The sequence below is a fragment of the Callithrix jacchus genome, chromosome X (genome assembly GCF_049354715.1).
Source record: "Callithrix jacchus isolate 240 chromosome X, calJac240_pri, whole genome shotgun sequence".
Classification (NCBI taxonomy): Eukaryota; Metazoa; Chordata; class Mammalia; order Primates; family Cebidae; genus Callithrix; species Callithrix jacchus.
The window spans coordinates 114,557,187-114,569,977 of NC_133524.1; the positions used below are offsets into that span (position 1 = coordinate 114,557,187).

Consider the following 12,791-nt stretch of genomic DNA (forward strand, 5'->3'; position numbering starts at 1 on the left):
GATAAAACCATGACTGTTTCATTTCTTATGAACTTGATAGTTCCTCTTATTCTTGAAAATGTTGACCATGCTTGCTCAGTGGCAATACTCTGTGCCAAATATTTGGTCGTTTTTAGTTAGGTTTTGTAGTCTTCTGCTCTTGCTTTTTGATTTTAAAAAAGCACATTTTCAATAGCTAGTATACAGTCTGTGTCACATCTCTTTGTCTTTATATGTATAAAGTCATGCTGTATATCTGTAAAGTCATATTTTGTTATAAGAAATGTCTTCTAGATCCTTCTCAATGAATGTATTCTAGTTACTTTGTCTTGTCCGGTAAATATTATGTTTTAGTTACTCTATATGCATTTAAATATTGATCTCTTTCAAGTCCACACCCTTGAGGTCGTCTCTTGACTTTCTTTTTTATTGAGTCATACACAGCAGCAGTTTTAATGCCAATGAAAAGATGTTCTATCTTTACACTTTTACATGGATTCTGAAGAATAAATTTTGTTCTCCACTTGTAGCTTCATTTTATTAACTGACAAAAATTTACTATTTCAAAGTCTTAGATTCATTTGCCAAACATTTTCAGGCTTTATTGCTTAGTTTATTATATCGTGAGAAAAGGAGTAGGAGTCAGGAGTTACCAGTTACACAGTCTGAATTGACAGGAAGACTGTTCTGTTGAAAAAGTAAAACATTGTTGCTTCCTTAAGAGAGAAGATGGGGGAAACTGGGAAGCTACTTCCTCTGTCTGTGACTGTATCTTCACTTTTCTCTTTAGCGCACACCCCAAAAAGACACTCTCAGTATCACATTGAGGCTTATTGGTACCATACTCTGCATGTGTAGATTCCTTAATATTCTCCAAAGCAGACTGTTCGTTGGAAGGTATCTGGTTAGACCTATCTCTCGCTGCAAATTCAATGTTACAAGAAGGAATAGCATCCATTCTTCTTGGTCTAGATTTTAAAGCAGAGTCTAAAGGAAAGAGAATCGAAGGGATTATTTTCTTTTCCTTTGTACTAGGGTTAAATGAGGTTATATAATGATCCTCTGAATGTTCCTGTAAAGTTTCAGATACACGATTTGGGTATTCTTCTGAGGAAATAATGAAAGGGTTCCAAGGTATGGCAATCTGAGTTACTTTTTGGGAGGAGACCTTTGTTTGAAATGTCCCTTTTGGCTGGCCAACCTTATCTTCACAAGGATTGAAAAAATCTTGAACTTCATACCTTTTTTGAAAACTAAGTGAAGATGTTAAAATAGAGCTTGCCAGTGGCTTCTGGATGGCATTGCCTTCTGTGCCACGCTTAGTGTCCTTAGGGGTACTTGTTGCAAAAGGGATCCCTGGCACTTTAAAGGAGTCTTGACTAAAGGATGGAATTGGAAACTCTGAACTTTGTTGCAGTTCCTTTGTGCTTGTAGGTTTCATCTGTTTACTTTGTGATTGGTGTATTGAACTGATAGACATATTCTCCTGGCTTCCTTGTGCAGGCTCCCTGACTGAAAAATCTGAGATAGTCATTTGACTACCAGGAAAGAGGTCATCATAATCAGAAGAAGTCTGCAATTGTTGTTGATATATTTTTATTCTTTTATGAAGCATTTTATTCTCTTTTTGTAATTTATTTCTTTCTTTAGTGAGTTCAGCAATAAAGAAAAGATTTCGTTGTTGCATTTCATAATAGGCTTTCTCTAGTGTAAGCCTGTATGTTTCTTTAATTGAACAGCGGTCACAGGTTTTTGCCTTTAACTGGGCTTTTAAGCCATTAATGGTGCCCTGCAGGACTCTCTGCTGTTCAGTCAACTCTTTAATTTTGGCTATGGATTCCTTCCACCTCCCATCTGACAATCGCTGTTTCCTCAGACTTGCTAATTTTGCTTGTAAACGCCTCAGTTCTTTATCATGGAGATCTTTGAGCTTCAGCCATGTTTTTTTAAAACTGTCACATTCCAAATCACATGCGCTAAACTGTGATGACTCTCTTCCTGAAGATTTCTCATCGCCTCTCCTCCCTCCTCCATCCGCGTTCCCTGCCTGCATCATGTTCACAGATTTGGAAATGGGAGGGATGACCTTGTCGCTCGACAGCAGTGGCGTTAAGAAAACGGCAGACTTGTTGTTGACGGGAGCTAGGCCGCTGTGAGGGCAAGCCCTTCTACCCCTTTTACAGACCTTCTCCGAAGTTGCCTTAGGACACGGGGTGAGGGGGATGGGTGCTCACGGTTGGATGGAAAGTCCCAGTAGTCGCTGGAAAGGAGGCACCAACTTTTCGGTTGGAAGAACTAACCCACAGGAGACGGAAGCCAACGCCCTCAGGCAGTGGCGTGGCAGGCTGCCCTTTGACCCGGAAAGGTAGGGACTTCTGGGGAAGCCCAGAACGCAGGCTGGAAACACAGGGACTTCTGGGGGACCCCAGTCTCCTCCGAGTAGAAAGGCACCAAGTGGAAGATAGGGAGACCAGAAGTCACTGCTAGCTTAATTTTTTTTTTTTTTTTTGAGATGGAGTGTGGCTCTGTCGCCCAAGCTGGAGTGCAGTGGCTCAATCTCGGCTCACTACAGCCTCTGCCTCCCGAGTTCAAGTGAGTCTCCTGCCTCAGCCTCCTGAGTAACTGAGACTATAGGCACGCACCGCCACACCCGGCTAATTTTGTATTTTTAGTAGAGACGGGGTTTCTCCATGTTGGTCAGGCTGGTCTCGAACTCCTGACCTCGTGATCCGCCTTCCTCAGCTTCCCGAATTGCTGGGATTACAGGCATGAACCACTGCGCCCAACCTAAGTTTTAAAACAAGTCAAATTTTGAGTCTATTTTCAGTTTTATTCTTGATGATTCGTATTTTGTAATCATTGAAACCTAGCAATATTCGTCGTCTTATAAAACAATTGAAAAATTGGAAGTGACTAAGTCACCCTCCCCCCATCCCCCATCCTCCTTGCTCCTCCATAAAGGCAACATTGTCTCGTCTTCCATCTTTATCATTGAGAGGTTCCAGCTCAGTTGGGAATTAAGTCATTTGCCTGCTTTTGTGACAACTATGCAATTTTTACAGTTAGAGGAGGATCTGCTGACAACATTAGCTCCATCAAAGGAGGATAAAAAAGGAATGGAAAGTCAAGTGGTGGCACTGTTTTTTTTTTTTTTTTTAAGAAGAAATCCCAGTAAGCAGGTGTGTTGGGGAAGAAATGGGTAGAAAAGAGAAGTATATGTAATAGATCTAAGAGACTTTTGTGACTGAAATAGTTGTTCCACAGACAGATAGGACATCAGAGGTTATAATCCAAAGGCAAAGAGAAAAAGGAAAGTTATCTGTCTCTTCTTCTAAAGTTTATTTATTTATTGAGATGGAGTCTTGCTCTGTCGCCCAGACTGGACTGCAGTGGCAGATTTTGGCTCACTGCAGCCTCTACCTCCCAGGTGCAAGCAATTCTCCTGCCTCAGCCTCCTGAGTAGCTGGGATTACAGGTTCCTGCCCCCATGCCCAGCTAATTTTTATGTTTTTAGTAGAGACAGTGTTTCATCATGTTGTACAGGCTGGTTTCGAGCACCTCAGCTCAAGTGATCCGCTCACCTCAGCCTCCCAAAGTGCTGGGATGACAGGTGCGAGCCACCACGCCTGGCCTAAAGTTTAAAATTCTTAAACTTTTTGATTCACAGAGGCCTCTGAGTAGCAGGCAAAGGCATTTTACCTTCTCAGAAACGTGCACATAAACACACTATCCTGCATAAAATTTTAGGGAGTTCATTAAAAACACTGCATCTAAAGTAAAAACACAGCTTCCCTTCCTCTGTCTTCAGAAATGATAGAAAGATTCGGATAAGCAACCCAAAAGGACATACACAAAGCATATAAAAAGGATCATTGATGCTGAAATAATTACCAATTAAATGATATATTTGGGATTAATTCAAAAGAATACAGTTTATGTACTGGGTAGTGGGAGGGGAGAGGAGAATATAGATGAAACAAGATGGGCCTTGAGTCGATTGATAGTCCTTGAAGCCACGTAGAACTTGGGGATTCACTGTGCTATTTGCTATAATTATTTCAAGATCTAACACTTCATTTATTTCATTTTCAGATACTCTCTTAACTTACTGGAATAAAGTGTCCCCTCAGGAGCTCATAAACATTCTTATACTTTTAGAGTAAGTTATATTAATTTATCTTCATAAACTTTCCCCTTATTTGGGGAGAATTTAACTGTTACCATTTCTTCTGTTTTTAATAGCTTATTTGCTAATAATGTAGAAAATGTTAAGTTATTTTGATAATATAGAGGCTGGCATATAGGTTCTTTACCTGTAGATAGAAGAAAAATGTGAGCGTGGAATACCTGCTACATTCCTGAAAACTCTAGCTAATAATGAACTGTCTTTTCAGCCCAGCAAAAGCCTTTCTGTGATCTGAAAAACTAGAATTGGTATCAGCTGTCCTATATCATTCATTTGGAAAAGATACTGGATTAGTGGAGCAGTGTAAATGATTGGAATTTAGAATTTATACATTTATGTAGAGCTGAGTAATTCTACCCACTGTAGAAATGTGTCTGTGTATGTATATGTACACATATATATGTACACACACATATGTATGTATATGTGTACATATCGCTGTATTTCTGTATAGCAAAACATATATATATAGACATGTATATGTATGTACATATTACAAGACACTTGGGGGAAAACCTAGTCTGGAGACGGGAAGTTGTCCTATGTTTTCCTGAGCTATTTTTGTATGATTATTGGAAGCTAAAAGAAAAATTAGACATAGAATGAAATGCAAGAAATTTTGTAATAGTACACATATATTGGCAAGACCAGCTCCCAATACATTAGCGTGGGCTTAAGATCTCTCAAAGTGATCGAATAGTTGGTAAAAAAGAAAGAGAAACAAGGAAAAAGTTTTCCTTAAAGCTGGGCCCAGGGGAGACACCACATTGTGCTGTTCCGTGGATGTCTGACATTCCCCTGAAAACCTCAGTTTTTATTCTGCTCTTTCAATAGAGGAGGGGGAGCGAGGTTACACAAAGTTTCAGTGATAATTACACAAAAAGAATGCATTAGCAAAAACTGATGCACAAAAATCACAACGTGGTATTATAAAAGCAGAACAATGTAAAGATAACTTTCTGTGTGTCAGCATAGAAATCATACACCTTAGCAAGAATAGAGGTTAAACATAAACGTATGATTATCAGCAAGAACATATTGGGCTCACAACTATAGGGGAAACTGGATCTGACACAGGACAACCAGCCTGACTTCACAAAAACTGCAAGAGGAGGGGCCTCCATGCAGGCTTGGAGGAGCGGTGGGAGAAGAAAGACTTTTACATCCTTATCTCAACCACAGAGACAGGTGCCCCTCATGCGTCTGTTTATAGGCTCTCTATAAGGGTCGCATTCCCTTTCCAGGGCCCTAATCAATATGCCTTTCCTGGGAAAGGAATCCAGGTAATAAGCCTCTCTATTACACGTTCGTTTATAGGCTCTCTGCAATGAAAAGCCTATTACGCGCTGTCATCTCTCTTCGACAGTCAAGCTATGTCCCTTTCACAGAGTTCCTGTTTTTACCAGAACAGTTCAGCAGAGCCAAAGTTATAAGTTGCAGCTCAGCATTTCACATTATCCTTCATTTTCTCAAATATAATCAATACAGCAAGTAACACAAAGCAAATAACTCATTTTGGAGAAACTAAATTCTAAGAGAATTTACAGGTTAAAAATCAACAACTTCTTGTTATTTCAGATAGCTTGGGTTTTGCCAATTCTTCCAGAAGCTTGGGGTTAAGTCACCACAGAGGGGTTCAGAGTATTCCCAACATGATTTGTATGTGCATGTCTACAAAAACAAAGCATGTGAATACATAACCCTTGGATTAGAGTCTTAACAAACTTTTGCAGAAAATGTCCAGAGAATAAACTGCAGTTAAGATTTTTTTTATTGCATTTTAGGTTTTGGGGTACATGTGCAGAACATGCAAGATAGTTGCATAGTACACACGTGGCAGTGTGATTTGCTGTCTTCCTCCCCTTCACCCACATCTGGCATTTCTCCACATGCTATCCCTCCCCAGATCCCCTCCCCACTGTCCCTCCCCTATTCCCCCCAATAGACCCCAGTGTGTAGTGCTCCCCTCCCTGTGTCCATGGGTTCTCACTGTTCATCACCCGCCTATGAGTGAGAAGATTTTTTTTAACTACTGTAATTGTACTGAAATATTTGCTAATGAAACTAATGTTCTGATGTTGGAGATTTGCTTTAGAAACACAGGAGGTAGGGAAGGTGGAGGGATATCAGGGAACCTATTCAGGGCAGAGGTCAAACAAAAATAGCCATGAGTTCAATCATTGTTGAATCTGGGAGGTGATTGAGTATGTGGGAGTTAACTATGGTCCTCTCCCTACTTTTGTACGCATTTGAATTTTTAATAATATAAAGTATTTTAATGCTATTATAAAAATGTAGAAATTGCCCCAATTTTTAGTACTGAAGAAACTTTGAAAGATATTAATGACTATGCTGGTGGGCCCAGTATGGTTGCTGATGCCTATAATCTCAGCACTTTGGGAAGCTGAGGCAGGAGGATCACTTGAGCCCAGGAGTTTGAGACCAGCATGGGGAACATAGCCAGGTCTATTATCTACAAAAAATAAAACATTAGCTGGGCTTGGTGGTGTGCACCTGTGGTTCCAGGTACTTGGGAGGCTGAGGTGAGAGAATCACTTGAGCCTGGGAGGTCGAGGCTGCAGTGAGCCTTGCATGATCATTCTACTGCATTCCAGCATGGGTGACAGAGCGAGATCCTGTGTCAAAAACAAAAATGGGGCTGGGCGCAGTGGCTCACGCCTGTAATCCCAGCACTTTGGAAGGCCGAAGCGGGTGGATCATGAGGTCAAGAGATCGAGACTATCCTGGTCAACATGGTGAAACCCCGTCTCTACTAAAAATATAAAAAATTAGCTGGGCATGGTGGCACGTGCCTGTAATCCCAGCCACTCAGGAGGCTGAGGCAGGAGAATTGCCTGAACCCAGGAGGTGGAGGTTGCGGTGAGCCAAGATCGCGCCATTGCACTCCAGCCTGGGTAACAAGAGCGAAACTCTGTCTCAAAACAAAACAAAACAAAACAAAAATGACCTTTTCTATGATATGCTACAGAGCATAAAGGGTGATTTGCATTGACAGGTGTTTTTAATCTGTCATTAAAATTGTATATGAAGACATGAAGCTTTTAGTGTTGATGATGTAATTGTAGCAAATAAATGTAGAAAGATAGAATATGGCAAGCTCACCATCATCTGCGTATTTCTGCAGAGCAAAACACATATCATTATAATATGATTTAAGTAGGCCATTCTTTGTAACTGATGATTTAAAATATCACTTGTTAAATTGTAGAGGATGTTAATACATTACTAACATGCTGTTTTTCTTTCTAGAGTATGCTTGTTTCACTTTAGATATATGGGGAAAAGAAATATAGCAAGGTAAGTCCCATAGCACTGTAATTTCCACTTGTTCCTTCTCTTCCAACAGAGAGCAATCAGTCATGCTGTGTAAAACCTAGGTTATATATTTTGAGCTAATGTTGAGACACCCGTGATTTAGTTAACATGTCCCAACTGAAAGTTTAAATGAATGGGAACTTTTACATTTTCCAGCTTCCCAAGGGGTGATGATTAAAGTGATATACAGAGTTTTTACCTTGTGAGATGCTTATCTTTTCTAAAGGAATGGAGAAGGGGCTAGATCCAGGGGAAGAACCTGTACAACTGTCAGGTCTGTGCTTTTGTCTGAAATCTATCAATACTCACCTCAATTACAAAGGTAAATAGAAATCCCCAACAGCGATTGGGACATAAATGATATATTGCCTATTTCCTCTTTTGCCATATAAGTCCTAGTAAAATAAATACTTAAGGAAATATTTGAGAGATTCTAAGGTGAAGAAGATTACTTGCTTATTTCAATGAGATATATTTTAGGGGAGGAGTTAGTCTTTAAAGGAGCTCAAAAATAGTTTAAAACATGTTTATTTTTTAAGAGGCTGTGTGGATGGTGATTATTGCTGAGTCTCTGGAACGTCCTAAGGATAGATAGTTCGGGTGGTGAGGGTTCCAATTTCCACCATCTTTTCCCATAACTTGGAGCTGGTACGGCCATCATCATTACCATAAACCTCAGTCTCTAAGATTTCTGTCAACTATGGCACTATGTTTACTAGAGGATAGACAAAGTACTTTTTCCTTAGTCCATGTATGACCCAGTTGTAATTTTTTTAAATGGAAACAACATTAAAGGAAAACAAAGAAAAGTTTGTAAATCTTAGCAATAGACAAAGTACAAAAACAGATTTGATTGGCACTCATTCTTAAACATCTGACGCTAGAATTTTCCCCTCGCATTTCAACACTTAGTGAACCTCTGGCTATTTCTTCCCAGTCTTGCCCTTCCTCACCTCCTGGAAAAGACTGAATCTTATTGGAGTGTTAGCCACTTATCTCTGATGTTTTTGAGAAAAAAAGAGGGAAGTGGAAGCTCTTTCTAAATTCTTTAATTATATTCACATATGCTATTTTAAAGATACATTAAAACTTCATCCAATTTCTAGTGACACTTCATTTAATCCTTGAGTATACTATTATGTTTATGTGGAAACCTAATGATTTTTTAGATAAAAAGATTATAACATTGAGGTATGTTATTAGAGCACTCCACTTCCTGACTTTAACATTTATTTTAGGGTACATGATGCCTGGCTGTCAAAACACTTTGGAATAGACCGAAAATCGCAAACCATGCCTGCTCTTCGAAACAGATCAGGAGTAATGCAGGCCCGGCTTCAGCATCTTAGTAGCCTAGAAAGTTCATTCACACTTAATCACAGTAAGTGAAAATGTGTGTGGGGTACCCATTTGACCTTAAAGAAGTCCTGGTTTAAATAATAAAAACTTAAGGTGATGGACGCCCTAAATATCCTGACTTGATCATTACACATTCTATGCGTGTAACAAAATAACACCTGTATCCATTAAATATGTATGAAGAAAAGAAAACCTGGTTTAAATTGCCAATATGATTAGAAATGATTTCCCATACACACATGTGTTTGCATCTCTCTGCTATGTACTTATATATAATCAATTTCATTGTACGTGACTATAAAATGATAAAATACACATGGATTTTTCAACAATTTTAACTCATGGTGTTTTCTTCTTAGCGTCAAAAAAATTAAAATTTTCCCATGAAATTTTTACTGTTCTCTTATTTTTATATTGGGTATTCTTTATTCCTACTTTTAAACTTTAATGCAAATATTGACATCTTAATATAATAGCACATGTAATATTTATTTAGTTACATTTGGTCATTTAATGATTAGGGAATGAACATGCTGAGTTGACTGCAGAAATCAGTGAGCTCTAAATGCTAGTTTGGCAAAGGTGTATTTCAGACAGGTGGAAGTATTGACAAGGCAAATAGGGCAAGGAGAGAAATCTTGCCCAACTGTGGAAGCTAGAGGGTTATATAAATGGAAGCTATCCTATGAAAAACAAATATTAATAACAACTCAAAGAGTGAGAATGTTTTGCTTCCACACAATCCTCTGAAGGTTTCAGAAAAGGAAGCCAGCAAAACTGGCTTTGTGGTAAAACCTAGTAATAAATAATGTCCTGCTAGACCCTGAGCTAATAGACTCAGGACCTTTAAATCTGCATGTTTTAAAGCCGCCAGCTTCTTGTAAAAACATGATGAACCTACTTCCTCTCAGTTGCCTCCAAGATACCTTGTTTTCCTTCTGATTTGGAAACAAATCTCATATAATTGGCATAATTGAAAATGTCTGACCATGAGGCACTACTATGTATCTGGAGCTAAATTTCTTTTCAGTAGTTTCTCATTTTTACCCACATAATTAGTGGCATGATTTAAAAGGCCTCCCTCATTATTTCCTAGTTACATCACCAGAGTTCATCATGAAACATTGTCTCCAAAGAGGTGGGCACCTAATTATGTCCTACAGAGCTTTTGATACAGAACTATAATGAAAACTAGTGAAATTGATTAACCTAGACTATATTTGATTAAGGAGTTAAATACAGTATGACACTGTGAGCCCCCCACCTTTTTTTTTTTTTTTTTTTTGAGGCAGAGTCTCACTCTGTCACCCAGGCTGGAGAACAGTGGCACAATCTCAGCTTACTGCAACCTCCACCTCCCAGGTTCAAGCAATTCTCCTGCCTCAGCCTCCCGAGTAGCTGGGATTACAGGCATGTGCCACCATACCTGGCTAATTTTTTGTATTTCTAGTAGAAGCAGAGTTTACCATGCTGACCATGCTGGTCTCGAACTCCTGACCTCGTGATCCACCAGCCTCAGCCTCTCAAAGTGTTGGAATTATATGTGTGAGCCACTGTGCCCAGCTGAGCCCCCTTTCTTCTTGCTTGTCTCTCTCTGAGTCTTTGGGTAGAAAGCTATTCAACACCATTATGTGCATCTTCCTGTTGGGAAAAGTTTAATTTACTTTTCTAATCGTAGGTTCTACAACAACTGAAGCAGACATTTTCCACCAGGCACTTCTTGAAGGCAATACAGCTACTGAAGTTTCCCTAACAGTACTAGATACCATATCATTTTTCACTCAGTGCTTCAAGGTAAAAATAAATAGTTATGATTCAGTTGGTACCATTGCAAAGAAACATTATACAGAAATTTCCTGCTCAGATGTGCGGTAGTGCACTGAAAAAGGCTGACATGAATAGGCAGGAAAAGTGGATGGCAGTTCTACTTTGGTTATCATGTGATCCTGGAAGTCACTGAGACTCACTTGTGTCATCCATACAGGGAAGGGAATGGACTAACTTGCCCTTAAGCTCCCTTCTACCTCTTAAATTCTATTAGATTTTCGTGTTTAATAACAAGTTTGTTTTCCATACTTTAAATAGCCAGCAATTTATAGCCCAAAATATGATTGGATCTGTTTCCCCAAATACCCATTGTGATGAGGTATCCTGTCAGGGTAGATGATGTCCAGGCAGGCTGGCTGGCTTCCCTAGTCAGGCACTTAGTGTTTTTCTCAGATGTTTGCTTCTCAGTGCAAATCATTACTGCTATGATTTTAAAAAGAAGGTAAAAGCAATTATCTTGTAGGATTATTGGAGGGGGGAATGGGATAATGGATGTGAGAGTGCTTTGAAAAGTAAAAATGATGTGACTGTAATGTAATAACTCAAAGGTGAAAAATCTTGTTTGCTTTCACTTCAGTTTTACAGATTTTTTTTCCTTTTTTCCCTCTTCTCTAAGTAATTGAGTTAATTGCTTCAGCCCTCTAAATTTTCTGTGGAAACCTGGCCTGTGCTTTTCAAAGAGGCTTATAAAGAACTGAATTAGATACTAATAAGAAATAGACTGCAGAATCCCTTTAATAAATAGGCTATAGATCCCTTTATGAAGTATTATGTTTATTCTATATTAAAATGCAACACAACTCCATTTTTCATCATGCCAGTAAATAAGAAAGCCATTAGATCTCATGGTGTACATTATATTCCTTCCTCCTATTCTGATACCTCTTCTTTATTTAACAAACATTTATATAATCTCTTGGTAGGTATCAGGTACTATCTTAAGTGCTTTACAAATATTAACTCACTTTTTCATTGTAAGGCTGGGAATGAAAAAGGGGAGTCATCTTTTTGAAACAGTGGAAATGTTCTAAAATTAGATGGTGATGGTCATCCAACTCTGTTGCCAAATTTACTAAATGTAATTTAATTGTATACCTGAATCTGGTGGATTTTATGGCATATAAATTATATCTCAATAACTTAAAAATACAAATATGAACCCACTTTTAATCCTCATAATAACCTTATGATTGTAGATACTGTTATTATTCCCTTTTGAAAATGAGGAAACTGGGCCCACAGGAGGTTAATGTCACATAGCTGGGCAGCGGCAGAATCAGGATTTAGATCTAGGCCAGTTATGAGAGAGCATGATTCTAGCCACTGTACCATGCTTCGAAATAGATTAAGGAAAGTGCCAGAAAAATCAAACACCATTCAGGGATTCTGGCTGTCAGTATTATCACTAGATTGTTGTTGTTTCTGGCCAAGTTGTAACCTGCTGGTTACTTTCTTGAGGGATAGCAGGTTAGAGCTGGAGAAATTAACCATTGCTGATTAAAACGAAGTTGACAAACTAATAGGTATTTCTCTACAATTTGTTGTTTCTTTGCAAGGAGCATTTAAACAATCTACATAATCTGTTCAATTGTGATACCTGTTAATTGTCTGTACTCAAAGAGGGTTTAATTTGTCTTGAATGGCTAACCATACATTAAACATACTTTTAAAGTAAATTTAAATCATAATTTTATAAAATAGAATTGGTATTTTCCTTCATTCATACATTACAATATTTGGTCTCTCTCAGAGAAATACAAAGGCTGATTGGCTTGTATCACTTTTAATTTATTGATTTCTTCATTGAGAAACAATATGGTATAGGCTAATAGAAAATAATATACTCTTCCCATAGTAGTCCCAGATATTGCTGTGTTGCATTAAAAAAAATTGCACCTGTTTAAAATGTTGGGATTAATTATTCTCTATGTCATGTATGTAGTATTTGTTTGAGATTTCCAAGTTGAAAGATGGCACAAATATTTTGAAATTATTTATAAGAGCCTTTCATTTTCCTGAAACTTCCAAACAGTGGTTTTATAAACAGGTTTTGGTGAAATCCGTTTTCTCATTCTCAGAGGGGCATAAACCATATTTTTTAATG

At 38.4% G+C, this 12,791-nt stretch overlaps 1 protein-coding gene across 5 annotated transcripts in view; it reads left to right on the plus strand.

Annotated features, from left to right (window-relative positions):
- The window catches only part of DOCK11 (dedicator of cytokinesis 11), a 194,885-nt gene that overhangs the window by 135,839 nt on the left and 46,255 nt on the right, over nucleotides 1-12,791 (plus strand). For all 5 annotated transcript variants that reach the window (XM_078362461.1, XM_078362462.1, XM_078362463.1 and 2 more), the window contains 4 exons: nucleotides 4,072-4,138; nucleotides 7,436-7,483; nucleotides 8,740-8,882; nucleotides 10,539-10,654. In XM_078362461.1, the coding sequence (XP_078218587.1) occupies nucleotides 4,072-4,138; nucleotides 7,436-7,483; nucleotides 8,740-8,882; nucleotides 10,539-10,654 (374 nt within the window). The remainder of the gene's footprint in view (nucleotides 1-4,071; nucleotides 4,139-7,435; nucleotides 7,484-8,739; nucleotides 8,883-10,538; nucleotides 10,655-12,791) is intronic.